Source organism: Amyelois transitella, chromosome 2 (genome assembly GCF_032362555.1).
Source record: "Amyelois transitella isolate CPQ chromosome 2, ilAmyTran1.1, whole genome shotgun sequence".
Classification (NCBI taxonomy): domain Eukaryota; kingdom Metazoa; phylum Arthropoda; class Insecta; order Lepidoptera; family Pyralidae; genus Amyelois; species Amyelois transitella.
In genome coordinates this window covers 4,320,000-4,343,115 of record NC_083505.1, presented here as the reverse complement: position 1 = coordinate 4,343,115, position 23,116 = coordinate 4,320,000, and the positions used below count along the sequence as shown (strand labels likewise).

The 23,116-nt window shown below is 36.6% G+C and overlaps 3 protein-coding genes across 3 annotated transcripts; 1 reads left to right on the top strand and 2 right to left on the bottom strand.

Moving 5' to 3' along the window:
* The first annotated feature begins 668 nt into the window (after nucleotides 1-668).
* LOC106143141 (tubulin polyglutamylase complex subunit 2) lies at nucleotides 669-8,952 on the top strand. Its single transcript, XM_060954817.1, has 5 exons — nucleotides 669-817; nucleotides 2,964-3,131; nucleotides 7,138-7,316; nucleotides 7,803-7,976; nucleotides 8,319-8,952. Exons 1-5 carry the CDS (start codon nucleotides 742-744, stop codon nucleotides 8,475-8,477), a joined length of 756 nt encoding a protein of 251 aa, XP_060810800.1. The 5' UTR covers nucleotides 669-741; the 3' UTR covers nucleotides 8,478-8,952.
* LOC106143139 (tRNA-dihydrouridine(47) synthase [NAD(P)(+)]-like) lies at nucleotides 885-2,788 on the bottom strand. Its single transcript, XM_013345148.2, has one exon. The coding sequence runs from the start codon at nucleotides 2,664-2,666 to the stop codon at nucleotides 903-905; it is 1,764 nt and encodes a 587-aa protein (XP_013200602.1). The 5' UTR covers nucleotides 2,667-2,788; the 3' UTR covers nucleotides 885-902.
* Nucleotides 8,850-22,785, bottom strand: LOC106143140 (protein PALS2). The gene is made up of 12 exons (XM_060954806.1): nucleotides 22,635-22,785; nucleotides 18,266-18,363; nucleotides 16,163-16,312; nucleotides 15,732-15,935; nucleotides 15,234-15,464; nucleotides 14,918-15,016; nucleotides 14,502-14,660; nucleotides 13,463-13,673; nucleotides 12,923-13,093; nucleotides 12,418-12,563; nucleotides 10,959-11,033; nucleotides 8,850-10,470 (listed from the first exon to the last, which is right to left on the bottom strand). Exons 1-12 carry the CDS (start codon nucleotides 22,717-22,719, stop codon nucleotides 10,294-10,296), a joined length of 1,806 nt encoding a protein of 601 aa, XP_060810789.1. The 5' UTR covers nucleotides 22,720-22,785; the 3' UTR covers nucleotides 8,850-10,293.
* Nucleotides 22,786-23,116: the final 331 nt, after the last annotated feature.

The window sequence follows — 23,116 nt, the reverse complement described above, 5'->3', positions numbered from 1 at the left end:
TGCAGTGCAGTTTGTTACTGCATCTTCTGCACTGCACACACGCTTCAGAAGCGGCAGTGAACTTTTTTTAAGTAATTTATTTGACGTCAACTAATGTTGTGAAACCAGAAGATATGACAATAAGTTGTTTGCAATATCCCATACTAATTAATGAAAATTTTAATTTGAATGGAATAGGTATACAGCATTCTCTAATCACGGTTAATATTTAACACTTCAAATGGGTATCTAGTCCACACAATTATTATTATGGGACTGCAACCGCAAAAACGTCTCATAACAATTATGAGACGTTGAATGTTGCGAAAGAGGTATCATGTCACTCCCAAACAGACATCGAGGAACAGACGAAGAAAACCATGAACGACCTTTACATACTGATAACGTTGTCTATAACTCTAGACTCGTATATGTATGTAGTTAAATTGGGGCACTGATTTCTGAATATGAGATTAGGGTTTTTATGGGTAGGGCGCGATATTCTATGGGGTTTTCGTTAATTGGCAGTTAACTGTAATACTCTTATTAACCACAATAATAAAAGCGTAGTAAAAAATAGGAATCCTGTTTTTGGATTTTACTACAATATTTATCTAGTGCCATGACAACAATGTCTCATTGAGTTGCTAATCCTATGCTAGCTAATATTTATGGGTTGCTATGACGTTTTTTATTTGTGCGCTATTGTTTTAAAATTTATTAAAAAATATTTCAAAATCTACAATTTTCCTTTAAGCGAAAATGAGTTTTTGTGTTGATTTAGTGTCTGAAGATTCTTTTTATGAGAATATAACTCTGGGAGTCACAAAAATATTGGGTAAGTTTTGTTATAGTGAGTACCTAGGAACATAAAGCAATTGGGAATAATTATAAAAAACTACAAATTAATAAAAACAAAATCTTTAATAAGAATTAGCTTTATGCTTTGGTAAAAACACAAATCCTTCAGGTACAGGGCCCAACAACATCTCACTAATTTTGATCCAGTCTGCACAGTTATTTGAAGCCATTAATGTTTCCATGTCATCTCTACCAAAGTAACTTGGTGGTCTCTCATTTATTTTCTGTGGGGGTCTTTCTAACAGTCCTACAGGCACATAGCGGTATAAAAATGACAACCACTCCAATAGGAACCGGCGGGTATTCTCCACTCCTCTCATGTCAGAACCCCAGTGCTCCAATCCATAGTTAGTGTACTTCCTAAGAATATCAAATCTCTCAGCACTGCTTATATCCCACAGCTTCTGTTCTTTTATTTCTGTAAATATCCAAGGTTTGATAAGAGCTCCACGACCAATCATCACTCCCTGGACAGTTGGTGCCATTTCTCTCCGCTGCACATAATCATCATAACATAAAATGTCACCATTGCCAAAGACTGGACAAGGTGTGGCTGCTTTAGCACAAGTTTCAATATACTCCCAGTCTGCTGACCTAGTGTACCTAGCTTCTCTGGATCTTCCATGCAGGGTAATCAATGATGCTCCAGCTTCAACTACCTTTGGTATAAGAGTGTGAGCAATTTTTTTATCTTGGTATACTCCTGTTCTCATTTTTATAGTAAACGGTATACTAAGGAGTTTAGAAGCACACGTTACAGAAGCTTGCAATGAGGCTAGTCTGTGCATCATGCCACTGCCACCACCTTTCTTGTATATTAAGTCGATGGGGCAACCAAGATTTAAATCAATGAAATCAAGCTCTGTGTTTTCTTGAAGCAGTTGTGCCACCTTTGTGATTATGTAAGCATTATTGCCACATATTTGAACACCAAACAAATCTTCTGACTCATGCCTTTTAACTAAAGCCCATTCTTGTGTTGTTCCTTTGAGCAGGGACTCACATAATGCCATTTCCCCACAAGTGATATCAACGCCAAACTCTTTACATATTCTTCTGAATGGAAGATTCCCTACAGTGGTAAGTGGACTCAGATATAACTTGTCTTTCCAATCAATTGCTTTTTTCTCTTTTGGGAGTAGTTTAATTATATCTTCATCTGTGATTGCACCCGAATTTCCGGCAGGTTGTAATAACTCCTCTGATTCTGTAGGAGTTTTATTTCTTGTATCCATAAGTTTAACCAGTTTTTCGGCAAAACTGAGATCATATTTCTTCTTTTGTAATGGAAGTTGAAGTGAAGACTGCAGAGTATTTCGGACATCATCTTTCCATAATTTGAATTTGTTTTCATTAACTAAATTAAATCCCTCAGCTGTAATATGATTTGATCCAAATCGACAAGCTATACCTCTGGGACATCTTCCTCTTTTATTAAAAACATGGCACTGTTCTCCAATGTCTTTAGGTTTATTCTTTAAATAATCAAGCGAGTTGTGTATGAACTTACAATTACTATATTGGCAAGGTTTGGTTTCTTCACTCGACTTTACGTCAATAATACTAGGGCAGGGTTTGTTTTCTTGACTCTCATTAAAGGTTTTGGGTCGTGCTTTGTTTTGTCCTCTCTTTTTATTTTTGTCTATCCTTACCTCTATGTTTCCTGTTCTCGCTTTCTTACTTTCATTATCTTCTTGATCGATATAATCTAGTTTACGTTTTTCTAAATGATTAGAAGAAGCGGCTTCTGCTTTGCCGATTTTGTCTTCTCTTTCTATGACAAATTCTTTTTTTATAGCACAAACTCCAGCATTTAAATTTGTCATGATTTTAATAAAAATAATAATAACTTCGCTTTTCACTAACTTTTCACTTCAGCAAAGTAATTGAATTGAGGTTATGTTTAAGAATGTAATTCCTGAACCACGAGTTTACTGTCAATGTCAAAGTTCTGACAATAATTGTCAAAATTGGATGCGTTCGAAGACAAAGAAGGAGAGAAGCATACTTACCCGAGATACTTAAAAAAAAAAACACATTGTACATAATTATGTCTTTACTTAGAATAAATATATTTATTACATGGTAACAACCACTACTTACTTAACATTCATTTATTTTAGAAGCTGATCCTCGTATATGTAACGTCAATGTAGAACGCAGATCACCATGTGATCGCGTGGCTATATCTACATGGGAACAGAGACATTCTGCAGTTTTACCTGATGATTTACGAAATTTTTATGCTTCAAGTGACGGCTTTCAGTTGACTTGGCATTATAAATATTCAGGAAAGTATCAGTTTGGTTTTGGTTGTATAAATAACTCGACGAGTCCATTGTCAATTTAATATCTAGTATATTTTAACTTCTACCTAGGTATCCCAAGCATAGACATAGAAAACAAAGGCAGACGAAGTTTTACTACATGGCAAAACGAAGCGCTAAAATTATATACTGTAGTATTGTATGCTTAAATACACGCCACACTCACCAATAGTGTGACAGCCGGCCGCCATTACGTCATATGTAGATAATCTCATTAGGACTCCTCCTAGACATGAGTAAGGCTTACGATAGAGTAAATCACGATATTCTGCTTAACAAATTATTTGATTCAGGAATTAGAGGCACGGCACTTAACTGGTTCAAATCATATCTCGAAAAACGTGTACAACACGTCGAACTTAGGTATACAAACTTTGAATCGGGTAAAATAGAAATTATAAGGTCAAATAGAGCAGTTTCCACCGGCTCTATTCCGCAGGGTAGTGTCTTAGGGTGTATTCTGTTTCTCATATACATCAATGACCTCCCAGACGAAATCAAAGAAGAGTGCATACTCTTTGCGGACGATGTATCGGTTTTACTATCCTGTTCTGATGAAGTTGAACTAGAAAATAAATTAAATATTACTATGGATAGTATAATAAATTGGTTGGATAGGGTAAAGTCAGGAGAGATGGACCACATTTTTTCTGTCATCAATATTTTTTTTATTTCTTAAGAACTAACATACATTTTGGTGTTATAGTATCTTACTATTAATAGTCAACCTATTTTACTGCGTTATGGCACAATTGTAGCTTCTTTTTAAAAATAATCAACAAATATAAAAAATGTACCCTCGGTCCGTCTCTCCCATACTCTGCGGGTGAGTTGGACCAGTAAGTAAGGAGAGATGGACTTAACAAAAAATAATCATTTTAAACTTCTTAAACAATTAATAAAAATTCAAAATCAAATTAACGATTTAGAGAAACGATTAAATAAACAAAAAATCTTCAATTTGTCACCGTATCACCGCATCGCTCGCACATATTAGCATATGAGGTGCAGCTTTCATGGGACCAGCGTTCACACATAGTACACTGCAGCCATTCGTCTTTACTCAGAGTATCTTTATAGTTTCCCTCGACATACTCCACTTTTTCTTTTGTATATTAGAGGCATGGCCTACCTATAAAAAAAATATTTCATTAAAATTTATAAATTTGTATAAACATAACTTTTATATCAATTAAAATAAGCAAATAATATTATTCACTATTGGTCCATCTTACCCCTACTTACCATGGTCCATCTCTCCTAAATCGTAAGGACAGATTTACCACTATTTTAACCTACTAACGTAATAAACAAACAAATTATTTTGAGGTTAGTTTATTATTTCAAGACCACACTAACCCAAAACCATCAATTGCTATTGAAAAAATACATTATCTCTTACGTACCTTAGTTTTCAAAACACATGCAATAAAAATATTACGCTTCCGAAATCTTCTAAACCGTATTTTATTATTTTTTCCAATAAAAATGTAACAGTCTCACTTTCAACATGGAGCAAATAGGTTGACAAGTACGCTTTAGTTTTGCTAGCTTAAATAAATCTTATAGTTTAGTAGAAATTACGATGGTCCGTCTCACCCGCTGGTCCATCTCTCCTGGTTTTACCCTACACATAACTTAGAACTTAATTTAAATAAAACTAAATTACTACAATTTAAACCATCACAAAAAAGACCATTGCAGTTGGATTTTAATTATAAGAATACTAATTTAAAAACAGTCGACACGGCGACCTTATTGGGGATCGAATTAGATACCAACATGACTTGGAAACCACATATTCAGAAACTAAAAAATAAGATTTCATCTTTTACTTATGCATTACACCAACTTAAACGGGTAACTGACCTAAAAACCTGCCTTGCCGCTTATTATGCATATGCCCACTCCAGACTGTCATATGGCATAGTTATATGGGGAAACTCTTGTACAATTAATGATATATTTACGCTACAAAAGAAAATCGTTAGAATACTCGTAAATATTGACCAGATGACATCCTGCAGAACATATTTCATAAAACATAAAATTCTTACCTTAACATCTATATATATTCTAGAAGCATGCAAATTTGTGAGGAAGCATGAGGCTCTGTATATACGAAGGATAAATAGAAACAAAAGAAATAATAGAGACCTCAACATACTAGAAAGACCAATCACTAAAATGAAACTTGTTTCTTCCAGCCCTCATCATATGGCTATAAAAATATATAACCATATCCCGAATTATATAAAAAATATTAAAAAAATCCCTATATTTGCGAAAGATCTTAAAAATCTACTCGTAGGTAAATGTTATTATGATATTTCTGAATTTTTCGACGATAAATTCCCTACCAATTCACTTTGATTTCTTTATTACAAATAAAGCGAAAATCTGTAAATCAAATTTAATTTGTAAGTAATGTGGCAACTAGTTGCCCTCATGTTTGCAGTGCCCTTGCAGGGCGTCACTTGTACCTACTATTTATTTAACAACTTATAACTTGTGACTTGCAATAAATAAATCTGAAATCTGAAATCTCACGAAATTGCAAGTTTTCTTTAACTCACACATATGCGTACAAACAACGCCACCTAATCGTAATCATAGCTTTAACCACACTCCGTCCGCCTTTTCTTCTAAGTCTATATAATCTAAGTACCTACATAAGTAACAGTACGTAGGTAGAAATTGAATATTCATTCATTCATTATTGACTATCGGTGGTTGAATCGGTAATGTGCCCGGTTAAAATGCTTTATGTATTACAGATTAGGCACAGGTTCAAATCCCACCTCGACCATATATCAAACAAACATACGTACATATAATAACGTTTATATCCCTTGTGGGGTAGACAGAGCCGTCTTGAAAAGACTGAGAGGCCACGTTCAGCTCGTAGGCTTAATGATAGAATCGAGATTCACATAGTAAGAGGTTGCTAGCCCGTGGCCTAAAAGAATAATTCAAAGTTTATAAGCCTATCCCTTAGTCACCTTTTACGACATCCATGAAAAAGAGATGGAGTGGTCCTATTCTTTTTTTTTATTGGTGCAGGGAACCACATCAATTACTATTCGAAGTTATGTAACTCCATTAGTTTGAATACCTACTAACTGATACTCTTACGATGAGGGAAAACATTGAATAAACCTTACATTCACGAAACTAGACATGTGATACGGGTTAGGTTCCCCTGGAAAGGTTGCAAAAGTCACATGGGTGTCGCTTGGTGTAACAATCTGACTTACCCAATCCAGGATTCATGGTCAATGGCACTTTCTCCACACTCCGGGCTCCTTACCAGAGTGGTGTGGATGTTAGGGACTAACGCCAAATGGAAGAAGATTCTTATTAGTTATTATCATCTGCCGGGCATTAGTCCTTATGGTCATCCAGGGAGGAGAGTCTAGGATGTCCACTTCACTCTATGAGAGGGAAATTGGGAATTTCTGCTAAACTTTATAGTGACCGGCGCGAAAGTTGAACGACATTGTTTTCCATGGACGCTGACAGTGTACCTATTTAAGGGTTATGCACGTACTGAATTAATATTCTTGAAACATTACGTACCTATATAAAATTAAGAATCTGGAGAAGGACATAGAGTAACTTTCATCGCGGTAAAAACTAGTTCCCGTTGGTTTTGCGGTACCGCTGCATTCGTGGTGCTAAATTCGTCGCTCTTTATAGATGGCGCTACATCACGTGGATGAAATTTCGGGTAGAAGCTAGTTAATAAATGCGTAAATAACTCTTGTCTGTCTGTTACGCCTAAACCACTTAACCGACTTTTACAGAGAAAGAATTAACCCTGGGGAAGTGCGAAAAAACGCGCGTACGTAGTCGCGGGCAAAGCTAGTTCTCAATAATTCCTAATGGATACTTAATGTCAACTTTCAAATTAGGTAGGTACCTACCTAAGAAATCATAAGTCACAACATGTTTTATTTTATTTCTATAGCTGATGAAATCTTGCCCGTGGGATCAATTCATGTAAATCCATTGAATGAATTATATTTATCACCAGCTTTGAAGGATCTTTTGGATTTTTCTGTCACTAGACAAGGCAGTGGGCCCCGTCCAGTGTTGAACACTAAGAGTAAAGTTTTCGAATTGGATAGTTGTAGAACAATTGGAAAGGTAAGCTTTAGATAAGGAAGAAGGAAAGTGAATAGGTTTCATTTTGGCCTGTCTAGTAAGTGCTATATCTAAATGGAAAGTAAGCACATTATAATAATACCTATACAATACTGTAGAAAATCTAGACCTTAAAATGGACCTCTTACTACAAAGCACAATCGCCAAATGCATTTGAGAAAACGCAAAGTGAGAAATTTATCTGACATCCTCGTGGGCAAAAGCTACAAAAATGATGGGAAAGGAAAATTTATCGCACCATATTATAATTTAGGCAATCTTACATATTCTTAGATACGATTCAGATTTCAGTCCGATCGACTCGAATCGGCTTGACCCCGAGACATTTACGTGTGTAAGGTGCACTTACATTTCAGGTGATTGATGAACTTTAATTTCTGGTCATAAGTTTCAGTTTTATTTACCGCATTTTGAAATAACATTCGGGCGAGGCCGGTCGGTCTGAATCGCTTACTTATCCTTCTAAAGGTTTGCTTGATCTACACTGGCGGCTCGTGGTCTGTGTGGCTGGTGACGCGCGAGGGTACGTGGGGATGGCTCGCGGACTCCTTCACCATGTACTTCAGGATGGCGCTGGTACACCTGGGACTGCCAGGCTGGCAAGCGGCGTTCGCTAACCTGCCACTTATACCCTGGGCTGAGGTTGGTTGGCCATAAATGTAATTCCATCATCCTCCGGGTTTGTCCTGTTTGAATCACCCCTAGGATCCGTCCGTTTATTATATCCAGTAGGTCTTATAAATATAAAATATCTTTCTTATGCTTTTCCGCGCTCATCTTGAATTATTATTACGTATAATGTGAAATTGAAAGTGATAATTAATATAAAGTGCTTAGTAGAGCAATCTCGCCAATATTTATTTAGCTGCTCGATGAAGTCAAGGCATATACCCCTCCTTACTTTGCTTTACATGATGTTTACTTATAAGTTCTCAAATACTTATCACGTGAACATTTTACTCTGATACTCATTACTATTTTCAGCAACTGTTCCTCTTACTAGCGCCGCACCTGCTGGAGAAAGTGGATACTGGAACTAACAATGTGGTGGTCTCCAACGAGCCTGGTTTGAATCATATCGACCCCAACATATTCAAAACATCAACGCGCCATCATAAGAGCAGCCGACAAACAAATCAATAGATCAACTTGTGCCTAGTAACAAAAAAGGTTGAAGAAATCAATGTTCTAAAAAATACCTTGTATGTTGTTATAATATTGTATGAAATCAATTTAATTTTAATTTCCAAAGATTTTTAATGTCTTCTGAATTCACCTGCTAGCTATTACAGACTGATCAGCGTAAGCCGTAAAATGATATAAAGCTAGTGACAAAATTAGTAACAACATCATTGATTATCTATCGTTACGTGTAGATGAACATTATCATACTTGATAAGGGACGTGACTGCATCTCCTGAGATCACCAGGAAAGTGAAACCAGTGAAAGTTTAATGACATGTTATCAGCTGGCTAACATTATTAGTAGAAACTATATGTATTGGAAGAATTAAATATTTTTATTATATTGGTTTATGGTCAACATAAAAAATACAAACAGCGATAGCAAAAATAAAATAAGGAATCGATGTTACATCTTGTATATTGAATAAATTCATGACAATAAAATTTACAGCTAAATAACAAAATAAAATGGACGGAATGTGAGATTCTTAAAGTAAGCTAAGTTTACAATCATTGTCACTTAATACAAGCAAGAATCCTTGAACATACTGCACAAAATAATACAACTATGTACCTACTAGCAAGATTTGCATATAAATCTCTCATGTATAATTATTATGTGATGATAGATTTTGTGATGTTTTTATATCAACTTTAAAATTTGATTAATATAAAAATAAAAGCAAAACTTATACACGATAGACAGATACAGTGATATAGGTAACTACAACTATCTTAATATAAAACATCATTGGCTTATTGAATACAAAATTTAGAGATTTATATAGTATTGTGATTTGATATTTACGGAATAAAGCACTTTCTATAAAAAAGCGATCTTTTTTTATGTTATACTTAACAGTATCTCTTGTTCAAATTTAAGGGCGCCAAGTAGGTTTACTAAAATCTTTACAACTATTGGAACAAGGTGGCACAATGTTCGGTTAATCAACATTAACCCGCACTCTTCGCGTTCATACTGGAAGAAAAATTCTGCTATCAATAGCAGATATAAATAATGAGCTAGTAGAATATTTTAATTATTTATTAGTTATATAAAAGGTGAAGTTTGAAAGATTTTGTCTACATTTAAAAGCTTATATTAAATGCGTTATGTCAGAGTAGCAAATTGGAGCAATTTATTCCGGCTAAAATGATGGTAAAGTGCGGGAAGACTGACTTATCTTATGCTATTTGTTTAGAATAAAAATTAATATTACTCTGATATTATTTAATTTCTATCAAACGCATGTGGTGATACAAACTACTTTATCTTGAAGCAATTGGGGTTTTATTAGGCTTTGTGATGTACAAACTATATACTCGTAATTTAGGCACTCGATATATTTAATACTTATTTGTGATGAAATCACCGTTTATCTTGTAAAAAATTGAATTCATAGTATTTGAGCTAACCAATTGCGTTGCAACTTATCTCTCACTTATCAGGGCTGTCACTTTAAACTAAACTAACAAATATGTAGTATGTAGTCTTTGAGTTAAATATTATGCCAAAAATTAAGTAGTTCATTAAATATAGATATAATGAAAACAGCACACATAGGCCATACAATTTAAAGAATTAATAATAGCGGTAAAGAGAGAAAAATAGGTGCCCTTATGTATGTAGGTACTTGTTATTTATGAAATAATTATTCATAACGAGTTTCATGGGCATTAATATGTACGCATTTACTGTTCTTTTCTTCAAACCATAGACAATTCGAGTGACAGCCCTATCTACACTTTAAGCCTAATCATAATATTCCTACTGCTAGTAAATCCAGCTAACCGGCACCCACTGGTGGTCAGTAGAGAGCGAGTGTAGAGCGTCCATGATTTTGGAATAAGTCGTATCCATATTGTTGTTTGTGATGACCAAGTCTATGTACTTCTCGTATTGGCGTTGTATGCGGGCGCTGTCCTCCAGAGTTTGTTTCATGTCTTCTTCCTAAATGGTGGTTGAAACCAATGGTATTAATGAAAATAAGTGCTTTTAACGATTTTTACAGCATATTAGTTATGTAAAAGCGAAAACGTATTAAAAAGGAGCAACTCCTAATAGACCAATCAAATTTGTAAAAGCATTTCCTATCGTTCAGAAATCGACAACTTTTTATGGTTATTTGACTGGTTATGAGTACTAAATGAATAGTCGAATTTGTGAATGTGCTCATCATGCTTTTTTTTAGTGCCCGACACAATCTGATTAGAAAAATCCTTTAAAACTTTTAGAAGGTGCTGTAAAAATGTTATTAGATTCAAGTGCACAACAAATTAGTTAGTGTTATATCATAAAAATATTGCAAAACTTATTGGAAATGTTATGTGTGTTTTGTTAGTATATAACGACTCTCCAAGTCACTCATGCTTTACAAAATGGGATCGTCATATTTCAGTACATGCTAAAGTAAACTAAACATGCTGCATAAAACTTACCTCGTACAAAGACGCGAGTGACTCCAGCGTGCGCGCGCGCCGGGAACTGTAGCGGATAGAGCTCTGCCGGTCGAACTAACATGCCACAATCAATACAATATCAAACATGCTAATATAAACAAAAGAAATTACAAAATAAACTATGTACTTCAATTATCAATACCAAACATAAATTCATTCTTTATCATGATTTTATAGTCTGAAATCATGCCTTTATAAATTATTAATGTAAATGAAAACGATCTGATCGAGATACATAAAATCTCGATCAGACTTTTTTTTTTTCAGAGAGACGTTTTCATCTGAGTAGAATAGGATTCGACATCTCTTCGCGTAGAAGTTAAGAGGCGGAGACTAAGGGATGTAAGCACTAATATCTCTCTCATCTTTCCGTTTTCCCGGTCGCACCCTCCGCCGCGATGGTTCGGTGCCCGGGGTCCGCCCTCCCACAGCTCTCTTACCACTTTGTCCGCCCTTCGGGGCCCTCAGTTTTAAGTCTACTACAACTACCCTCAACTAAAAAAGAAAGCACTAACTAATACATCAATTATTCCATACGGCTTTGTATGGGCGGCTTTGTATCGGGGAATCGGCCCACGAGAAACTTAGCAAAATCATTTCACAGTAAATAGTTTAGCGCGCAGGGTTTTAACTTCGGATCTTTCGGGGAGTGAATAAATGCTCTAGCAATTTTAAATAAAAATCTTATTTTCCTTTAAAAAGATCCGAGGTTTGAATGTGGTTAAAACTCTAGCGCTACTACGCGCTCAACTGTTGGTAGTTTATTCATAATATCGATGTTTTGTTTAAAATTCAAAGTTTAGTTACGCAAGTTATCGTTAAACCCTAAAAATAGGGTCAATGGCTGCGATTCTATGTGATAACGGTAATCCAGTGGCCAAGTCGTTAAGATTTGAGTTTGTTCACCTCGGTTACATGCGTACAACAACACGAGTAGACGCTAATTTGTAAACTTTAAAATGGAGCATAAATTCACTAGTAAGTATGGCAAATATGATAACATGAAACTTGCACTGTTTGAATAAAAATTGCAAGAAGAATAATGTACATATTATACAAACCTGTTCACTAATTCGTCATCAACAATTCAAATTTCTATTTGAAATCACAAAACTAAGAATGCGTAAGTACAAACAACAGCTTAGCTCTGTATAAGTTTAATATAATTTGCGATTAATTTGTGCAGATTTCTAATACTGTTGTTGGTATGTCATGGAGTACCATGCATCTAAAAAGATAACATAAACAACACTAATCGAAATGCTCAGCTATACGTTATACTAAGAAAATAATCAACAAATATATATTTTCTGTAAAATTCAGGTGTATCAGTTTACATCTTCAATGATGTCACGTGACGCCCACACAATGCAAACACGTCACTTAGATCGCGATAGTGGGGATTCCGTATCTAGTTAACAGATGTCGCGTCACTCACCGAGAGGTTCCTGTTGGAGGCGTGCGTGAGGTTCCTGAGCTGCTCGATGCCGGGCGCCGCCAGCATCACCACGTACGGCAGGAACTCGCTGCTGGTGTGCAGCAGCTTCAATGACTGAGGGGCGCAGTCCAGGATGCACATCTTGCCTGGATGAGATCAAGTTTTTAATTTAAGTTAAAACAATGTGACAGAATAGTCCCCTTCTCTGTCGATGAATTTAAAATTTTATATCCTACTAGCTGTCCCGGCAAACGTTGTTTTGCAATTTGTGGGTATGAAAAATAAATGTTGGCCGATTCTCAGACCTACTCAATATGCTCACAAAATTTCATGCCGTTTCGGAGGAGTACGGGAACGAACATTGTGACACAAGAATTTACTATACGAGTAGGATATAAATTTAAAAACCTACGCCTCGATCGTAAAAGCACCATAGGTGTAGGAATGATACCAGTTGAATTTTCTTGGACCTGCAACATTTCCCATTTGACCCCATAATACGTACCTTCCTTGATGATAGCTCTAATAGAGTCCAGATGTGTCCCGTACAGATGTCCATTGTGTTCCCCGTACTCCAGGAATCGCCCGGCATGCGCGTCCCGCTCCATTTCCTCCCGTGAAACGAACCAATACGACTGCCCGTTTTCTTCCATAGGCCGCGGCGGGCGTGATGTATCTGAAAAGTGTGAATATATTTTTATAGCATACTAAAATACAGAAAAATAAAAATACTATTGTATGCAAGATTACCCAGTATTGTCATGCAAGAGAGTACTTGCGTTCGGTTGCTCCTAAGCCATGACATTTCAACGTTAGCTAGCCCACCCCACAAGTGCCTACCATAGCTTATTTTGTTTCTATAAGAACGAATATTTACGAGCTGCTTTTAGAACTGAATATTGTCAATGAAATGCGTACGTGCTGCTAAAATGGATGTCGTAAAAGGCGACTACGTCCTTATCTATGTGCCTTTCAGTCTATTCGAGACTGTTGACTCTGTCTACCCCGCAAGGGATATAAACGTGACAATATGTATGTATCTCACGTGGTATAACAGCGCCGAATCTGTCGGGGTGCTCCTGAATCATGCGGCTCTTCAGCGTGCGCCGGCCCACGCCGCGCGTGCCCACCATGGCCAGCGTCCGCCGCAGGAAGGGCGGCGTGCGCGCCACTTCTTCGTACAATGCTAATTCGGCGCCCTCTAGTTGGACGCTTGAGCGAGACTCGTATACGAATTTCTTTTTCTTTTTCGATATCTGTGGGAAATTGTTTTTTTTTTGGATATTTTTTGCTTCATCAACAAGTGTTACCTGTTGTTTAAGTCGAAGAAACTACATGGGAACTTCTAATATAAGGAAATGATCCAAATTGGTCCATAGATTTCAATGAATACTAATGTATATATTATATATATATAATATATATATTCATAAGCAACGCGCAAAGTTGCATAAGGTCTTCGATAAAGTAATAAACAACTATAAACTTAATCGAAGCATATGGTCATTGTTAGCACAAGCATATGGTACCTTATTTCTGAGAATACAAATGTGTGGCCCAAAAAATCTTAAGTGAGAAAAATACGGATGATTTATAATTGCATAAATTGGTTGAACAAGGGCCGTGTCGTTATTTGGCTCGAACAATTATCCTAACTGATAGTATGAGTCACTGGTGGACACACTACATAATTGTTTTGTTATTAATTAGAACATCATGTGACTCATGGCTTTTGTATTATAATAACGCTGAAAATAATTCCCATTGGACATTGCCAAAAGGTTTAATGGAATAATAATGATCGGAATTTGATAATCGTGTGAATTCTTAGCATGAATATTTTATTTTATGAAATTTCGCACATCAATAACTTTTAGCTGAGGCGTCAAGAAGTTAAAAATTAATGAACAAATAGTGGTTCCATAGTTTAATTAATATCTACTGGTATACTTGCATACGTTTTTTTCCAGATGTGAGGCCTTGGAGTAACATTTGCTACTTTTATTTCCACGAGACTATTAGCAAACTCTATTAGATTAAAAAGTAACATTGGAAATGACGAATGCCTGAAATTACACACTTACCCTTGCACCGCATATACTAATTTTGTGCACGAAGTCCGCTTCAGGTGGTACATATGCCTTGCGTCTCTCCTCCAGCTCGGGCGAGGGTATCAGGCCGACTACGTCTGGATTCTCTACATGACTTGCTTGCCACCAGTTAGGATCTTTGCGGTCTGACACCTTTAAAGTGCAAATAACAAAAAGAAATAATATTTAGAACACTCTTGCAATACATAGTGACTGACAGACAATGCAGCCCCATACTACTGCGACACGATGGCGAGCATCGGAAATAGTTGACAACATATTATCAGAAAATTCCATTTTTAAGGACAAAATATAATTAACTTAAGAATTAAATTATCTTGTGTCTGAATCAGAGATTTAACTGGATAATATGAAAATAAAAAAAACAAAATATATAAACCTGAATTTACCTGTAAAATATCTCCTCTCTTGAATTCTAAGCCAATTTCTTTGCAGGGCAGCAATGTGTCCTCCTTGGGGTCGTAGTCAAAAAGTGTCCTCATGTAACACTGGAAACAATATCAATCATTCAGTAAAATTGAAATATCTTTCTCTTTTGAATAACGTGGTTTAAAAAACTTGGCTTAAGCTGTCATTGCCACACATAATAAGAACAAATGGAGTGAAGAATAAGCCAAAAGCCATAATAATATATTTTCTCATTGTTGTATGGTTGTAGTTACAACAACTAATGGCCTTTTTAATAATATTACTCAAAATACTTACACTTAGTTTGTTAGTGAGTTGAGAGTTCTTCTCCTTAAGGTTTGGCCCGACTTTGAGCGTTAGCCTGTCGTTAGGCTTAGCCACTGCTTCCTTGAGCTGCTCCTCAGTATCAATCTGGACTCCATCCACTTCCAATAAAACATCTCCGACGGACAATAATGCTTGTTTGGCAGCGGCACTACCTGCTAATATTCTAGCCACTATCAGCTGACCATGTTCATCTGTTGTTACCTAGAACAGTAACAATTGGATTAGTAAATGATATTGTTTTAATGATTTAAAGTCAATGTTGCTGTTAGTCAATTACATACAAAAAGTTGTATTTATTGAAAATCAAACTTGTTTTTATTTTTATCAAGACTTAACTTTTATTCCAGAAATTAAATTGATCATATGATTTGTAACATGTCAGCTGTTAATGTGTTGATGGTATGCAACTCTGTTTGGATCTGCATTTGATAAAGTTACTCTATATTAAATTGATAGAACTTTACTTACTGTCAACCCCAAAGGCTGTCCAGGTACTTTTCTCAGGCCCACAACTTTTACAGTCTCCACAGGCATATCTCCGTTCTCTTCAGGCGTCTTATCACCACCTTCGGCACTGTCTTTACTAATATCTTTGTTTACTGTCTTCTCATCAATACCAGACCCTCGCTCCAGCCAAATAGCACCTATTTGGTCATGAGCATCTATAAGTGCCTAAAAACAATAATACTACTTAATAAACTTTTGTGAATACAAATGTACCTACTTACAGAAGCACATATAATGTTATAAGAATCAGTGGTTGACATAAATAATAAGAATCTAATAAGAATTTATTCCAAATCTCTTGAAAATATATTAATCAACATAAGCTTACGTATATTATCTTACGCCTACGAACAATATAATTGGAGTGGAAATATGTTTCATAGTAAGCTTACCCTGAAATGTACTCTAGACAATAATATAGCGAGTTCTGCTTGCTCGATAGTCCTTATGTTGTTACCTCGATACTCGCTCAAGGATTTAACTATGTTGACGTTGCCCAGGGACACAGGTTTTACGATTAAATCTTCCTCGCAGTCCGTGGACTGGAACAAAACACGTAGATATTATACGATCACTATACAACGATCGACACTCCGAAATAATACGTGTTTCAATAGGCGTGGCACTAGTCAGTTAGATTTCTTGAATGAAAATCATAGTCTTCGCGACAATTAACTAATAATTTTTGAAAATATCAGATTATTGTTTACAAAGAATATCAAAAGTAAGAATAATTTTATTTGATTCGTTTGAAATTTATAAAAAAGTACACACCCAAGCTCGATTTCACATTCGTTCGTTGTTGTCTGTTCTGTTGTACTTTAATATAGACATTGACATTATTGGCAAAGTGTTGCCAACTGTCGCCAATAAAAACACGCAAAATTCGACCCAAATAAAGCGGTATTTTTAATATCAGAACATTATCTACAATTTTGGCGAAAATACCGATGGTCTGATTTTGATAAAATTAAAAATTTGTGTTCGATCTGTCAATAGATTTTTTAAGTTCGTAGGGTATCAACTTTGGTTAAGTAGTTTTTGAGTATTCACAATTTTATAAAAATTAAAAGTGTTCCTGAGGTTTATGTTCGCCGTGAACGATTGGTATAAAAAGTACTAGATTTAGCACAGAAAGCGCTAAGTTGGCGACACTGTAATGCCTGCGCTGCCAAGTGTGTGTGAAGGTGTGTGTGAAGCAAGCCAGTGCAAGATGCAAACTGCCAATCCCCAAGCCTTTGTTTGGTTGGGTTGAGGGTCTGTGTATTGTCGTTTCCTCACCTCAGATATTTGGACTAAACAGGGTCTTAATTTAACAAAACTGATTGCGTTATTTGTAAGACAGGGGTTTAAAATCATATGCCAAATAATAACGGCGTAGACAGAGTCTTAAAAAGAAACAAAGGTTACTTTTAGCTGGATGGCTTAATGTTTGGGTGAAGCCCAAGTTTATAAATATTTCCTTTCAATGACTATTACAATCTGCACGGCACCAACTAATCACTAAAGGTACCCTTATTTTCTTCGCTAATCATCACGAAAGCTTGCATCTATCATAAATTTTATACATACATACATACATAAAATCACGCCTCTTTCCCGGAGGGGTAGGCAGAGACTACCTCTTTCCACTTGCCACGATCTCTGCATATTTCCTTCGCTTCATCCACATTCATAACTCTCTTCATGCAAGTGCGGCGGTTTCGGGTACTTTTGACCTGACCCTTTACCAGGACGTCCTTAATTTGATCAAGATACGTTCGTCTAGGTCTTCCCACTCCGACCTATCCCTCCACACCCTCCATGTATATCTGCTTAGTCAACCTGTTTTCATTCATCCTCTCCACATGACCGAACCATCTCAACATATCCTTTTCTATTCCTGTAACTACATCTTCTTTCACATCACAACATTCCCTTATCACGCTGTTCCTTATCCGGTCACTCAATTTCACACCCAACATACTCCTTAACGCTCTCATTTCTACTGCATTTATTCTGCTTTCGTGCTTCTTTTGCCATACCCAACTTTCACTCCCATACATTAATGTCGGGACCAACACGCCCCTATGCACAGCCAGTCGAGCCTTTTTGGATAGTTTCTGACTGCTCATAAAGGCATGCAAAGCTCCATTCACCATGTTCCCCGTGTTCATTCTCCTTTCAATATCACTATCACACTTGCCATCTGATGTAAACTTTGATCCTAGATATACAAACTCTTTCACTTGCTCAACTTTTTCTCATCCAATCAAAATATTTCATGCTGTCATTTCTTTCTCCATTTCAAAAACCAGTGTTTTAGTTTTACTTACGTTCACTTTCATTCCTTTCTCTTTTAAAGCTTCATGCATACAGTTTACCATCTCCTGTAACTCCTCCGCTGATGACGCCATATAAATTTTATAACTTTATAAAATTAAGCATAAGACCTGATTTTCTATTCTAACTTGTAGCTTTAACTAGAGTTAGTATTTACACCTTCGATCACTTACCTCGTACTTTCTTCCGAAATCTGGACTTTCTACTATACTTTTCAAAAAAATTACATCATGATTCGACAAATCTTCTTCAGGCTTCTTTTCTACCTTTTCTGTAACAAAAATATTAATTTAATCTAGGTATTAAAGTAAATAATTTTACTACAAAAGGTAAGGTTAATAAAATTGTCAAAAGAATAATTTTATTAACCTTACCAAAGAGTTACTTCTTCCTAGCGTTGAGAATCCAAAACTAGCATCTTCCTTATTCTTCATTCATGTTGTGTTAATATCGAAACCGTTCACCTCCTTTCGACCGAATAAAAGCCGTATGCAGGTTTTTTTATAAGAACCGGTTAAGTGAGTGTTTCGTTTACTTTGTTTAATTTACTTACATTTCCGTACAAGGGTAAGATTTTTACGCAATCTATAAAGTACACGCTTGAAAAACTTTATGAAACTCAATTTTATTTAGATACTAGCTGTGCCTGCGACTTCGTCCGCGTGGAATAGTTATTTTGGGCATCATTGAAGCCCTCAAGGATGCTCCTTCCACGATTTTTTTCACATTTTCCATTATTTCTTCGCTCCTAATAGTTTAATAGTTGCATCTAGACGTTATATAGCCTAAAGCCTTCCTCGATAAATGGTCTATTCAATACAAAAATAATCTTTCAAATCAAACCAGTAGTTCTTGAGATTAGCACATTAAAAAAAACAAACAAACTCTTCAGTTTTATAATATTAGTATAGATAAATCTAAGTGCTTATTTAAACTAAAAAAAATATTCTAATAGAATTATAACCAGAAATATGTACCTACAACTTACAAAAGAAAAAGAAAAGAAAATAAAGTTGAAACGCCTGTGCAATACTGTCTTGCCGTCGTCGGGTCTTCCCATACTCCCTTAGTGGAGTCGGAGTAGATTGGTCAGGGCTTTTGGCCCTCTTCAATGGCATCATCGCTGCCTACGACTGTAGGCAGGTCGATGGGGCGGCCGTGACGGCCTGGGTCTTCACGTCTTCATACACTGGGAGTTCCCATCAGCGGCGGCGTCGTCACTGGTTGACGACGTCAGCCGCAAGGCAGCGAGGGGAGGGTTTCACCCGACGGCCCGGAGGGAGCGGAGTGGAGCGGCGCGATGCCGCGCAGGTGGCTGTGTGATGACGCGTCCGCCCTCTCGAATATCTAGGTTCTCCCACTTCAAGTCCCTGAGCATCGTCGAGTTCCTCACGTAGCGCGGGGCTCCGACGACTGCTCTGAGACTTTGGTTCTCTTGGGCTCTGAGTCTTCTCCTGTTGGTCTCAGAGCAAAATGCGTACCACGCCGGGGCCGCGAACGTGAGGCGGGATCTGACGTACGTTTGCTAGATCCCGAGCTTCGTCCTCAGGGGGAGGCTGGAAGAGAGAACTGCGTGAAGTCTCCCCCTGGCTGCCTTGGTCATGAAGCTTGCGCTCGCCTCCTGCCCCTTTTATACCCTGCCTCCGCTAGCCGCGTCGAGCGCGGCAACCGTTACGCAAAAATAATCCTTATAGCATGATTCAGTATTTACGCGCGATGGCTTGTTAGGGTATTTTATTTCATGTATAAGTTTGGTGTTTCTATACCGATTTCGATGATTCTTTTTTTATTGAATAGGTACTTATATTAATTTTTAAGAATTATGAATGAGTGTGAGTGTTATTGGTATTATAAACATCAGAGTAAAGAAATATAATCAGAAATCTCCGAACTGCTAAGCTATTAGGAATTACACGTGTTATTGTGAGTCAACCATAAATCTTGTCTTGGGATATTTTATTAATAATTTTATGTAGAATATTTCCGTTATACATGGTTTTGCTGTATCTTTAACCATTAAGGCTGCACACGCGACGGAAGCTTAAAAAATCAAGTAACTTCTCCCGTTTTCCCAACATTTCCTTTCACTGCTCTTCTTAGTTATTGTAGCGTAATGAAAAGTATACTATAACCTGCTCAGGAGTATGAAGAATAACTGTACCAAGTTTCGTTAAAATCCGTTAAGTAGTTTTTGTTTCTATAAAGAACATACAGACAGACAGACAGACAGACAAAAATTTTACTGATTGCATTTTTGGCATCAGTATCGATCACTAATCACCCCCTGATAGTTATTTTGAAAATATATTCCATGTACAGAATTGACCTCTCTACAGATTTATTATAAGTAGGTATAGATAATTAGTGCATTCTTTGCCATTAACAAACAAAGATGTGTTATAACTACTTTTCGATTGTGAATGGTAAGACATGTAATTATGTTAGCAGGTTTAACATAGAAAAAGTACCTATACTTTTGTCAAAAAGATTTGAATCCCAATAAATTCTCTATTACTCAACAAATATTGTAAATGCAAAGTAACTTTTTATTAAAGTTACTGAAATAATTAAACAGAGATAATTTTGTAAAAAATAAAAAAAAATATTTTAGACCTTGGAAAAGTCTAAGGGAACGGAAAACCCCGGATTTTAAAATTAATACGGGCGGAGCTACGGGCGAAAGCTAGTACCTATAAATTAAACATTTACATCCAAGACCAGGTCAGTCTCAAATTATATACATATATTATAATATTATACTAGATAGACTTAATGAAAATGTAACCGATATCCTGTGAATTGTTTGCTATGTCGTGACGCACCGTTCGTGCAAACATGATATCACGTCGACCTATATCCCCCGATCACAAAAAGGGCAACCCCTTGTATTCCAAATATCATTAGTGCCGTCAACGAACGATGGACATTTAAGTACTTATACTAAATATCGTGACTTTAGCGTGACGTATGTATTTGACCGCAGGCAGTCTTCCCGGCTTTAGTGGATGATTTATGTTGAAGAAAATGCTGCAGTGCAGTTTGTTACCGCTTCTTCTGCACTGACGCCTTGGAAGCGGCAGTAAACTAAGTTTTTAAGTAATTTATTAGACGTCAACCAATGTTGTTAAACCATACGTTTTGACAATTATTAAGCGATATAATAGTATCCTATAATAATGAATAAAAATTTTGAATTTTGAGTTTTGAGTCCCGGTGGCACCCTCACTTCTCTGGAGAGGAGCCCGGGGTATGCCTGTGACTATGGATCCCGGATTGGGTAACTCAGGTTTTTACACGAAGCGACTCCCGTCTGACCTCCGCAACCTTTGCAGGAAAACGTAATCCGTTTTAGATTCATGGTTAGGTACTTGGTTACTCATCCAGTTGCCTGAATCAACACCGTAAGAGCATCAATTAGAATTTAAACTAATGTTAATAACTTTGAAAATTTCATTTTTAATGATCGATCAGGGATTTGAACCTGTGCATTTCTGCGCATTACGAATTTTAACCGGGCACCTTACCGATTCGACCACCGACGCTCAGTTATTTTACCGCAGACGGTATCTTATCTTTTAGGGTAGCCATGTACCGATGACTCTTTTTGGAGTTTGTTTGATTAGAAATACCTATTAGTAGTTTGATTGTTAGTCGATGTTTTACGGTAGGTAAGAAAGCATCGTGAGGAAACCTGCACATTAAGACTATTTCATGTGTAGTTACCATAATTCAACATGGGTTAGTTTCTCCTACAAGAGGACAAAACAATGAAAATGTGACCACGTAGAGTAAACGTGGTAATGTGGAAAGAAAAGTTGTCATAAAACAATAAATAGATACATATATTTTCGTAGCATTGGCGTCGGCTGATAATTATGTTTTAATTGAGAAAATCCTTTCTAGAATGTACCTTATTATTCCTAATTCAAGTTGAACATGAGTTTATGATATACTTATTCGTGCAAAGGTTTAATTTCCCAATTACATGAAAGAATATTCGCGTTTGCGTGTCATGAATATCAATTAATTTTCGGTTTACGGTTATTGTACCTTGTTACTTTAACGAGAAGAATAATATGGTTTTTATCATTTTGTTGCAATAATTTTACATGTTTCGTAGATATTAAGTGGCATTTTTACAATTAGATTATCTTAACGTTGATACTATCAAGTTAACTCAAAACTAAATTAGTACCTAGTTAGTATACCTAGATACTTAACTGCGCGGACAAATACAGTAGTAACATTTAAAGTACGTACTTTCTACCTGATTTATAGCATTATTTCTTATTAGCGATATTTCAATTCTAAGTTTTTTTGCGATATGTACTTAATTTTCTAACATTGTTAATTACAAAATAAGATAACACTTACCAATCATTACAATAAATGTGGAATCAGTCATAATTCTAAGCACGAAACAGTCATATTTGATCAATCACTGAATATCGTCGAGTTCTTAGATACGCGGAAACATCTTCCGTTCCAGTTTTCATAGTAGCGTAGAGGTTATGTCAGCGAGTAAGTATTTATAAAACTCACCATCATCAGGCGGTTTATTTCCGAAGGCAAACTCTCGGAAGCCCCTCCAGTTGACGGTGTACCGTCCGCTGCGTCGCACCATCATGTCGTGGATGACGAAACCGTTTATCTGCGGAATAAACACGTTTCTCTGCGGAGTCGGCCGCGGCGGTGTGGCGCGGGATATCGAATCGACGCGTCGATTCGCGGGCGGCTCAGCTGAGCGGCACGTCACGCCGCCGCCCGCCCTGCGCACGCGCTCTGCCGCCCCGACGCTTATGACTCAATGATGGCAATAACACGCTTTTGAGAACTCTTGCGTGTTGAATAAGACGTAATGAGCGCTCTTCTCTTTTAGTGGGCCACATCAATAAACACTTGATTTAAGATTTATCTTCTTTTTATTAAATGAATAGATGGTATATAATTTTTTTATTAAATAAGTTCATCTTTCTCGTCTTGTTGCGCCCTCGGTCGTTGCGGTTCACGAGCTCTGCCCGACG

Bases quoted from the DNA above. Each gene is read 5' to 3' on its own strand.
- LOC106143141 (XM_060954817.1), top strand. From the start codon at position 742: ATGAGTTTTTGTGTTGATTTAGTGTCTGAAGATTCTTTTTATGAGAAT. The intron at 818-2,963 runs GTAAGTTTTGTT...CATTTATTTTAG, and splicing joins GGGAGTCACAAAAATATTGG to AAGCTGATCCTCGTATATGT. The intron at 7,317-7,802 runs GTAAGCTTTAGA...ATCCTTCTAAAG, and splicing joins GTTGTAGAACAATTGGAAAG to GTTTGCTTGATCTACACTGG.
- LOC106143139 (XM_013345148.2), bottom strand. From the start codon at position 2,666: ATGACAAATTTAAATGCTGGAGTTTGTGCTATAAAAAAAGAATTTGTC.
- LOC106143140 (XM_060954806.1), bottom strand. From the start codon at position 22,719: ATGATGGTGCGACGCAGCGGACGGTACACCGTCAACTGGAGGGGCTTC. The intron at 15,936-16,162 runs GTAAGCTTACTA...TATTGTTTTTAG, and splicing joins TGTCTAGAGTACATTTCAGG to GCACTTATAGATGCTCATGA. The intron at 13,674-14,501 runs GTAAGTGTGTAA...AATTTCCCACAG, and splicing joins TTAGTATATGCGGTGCAAGG to ATATCGAAAAAGAAAAAGAA.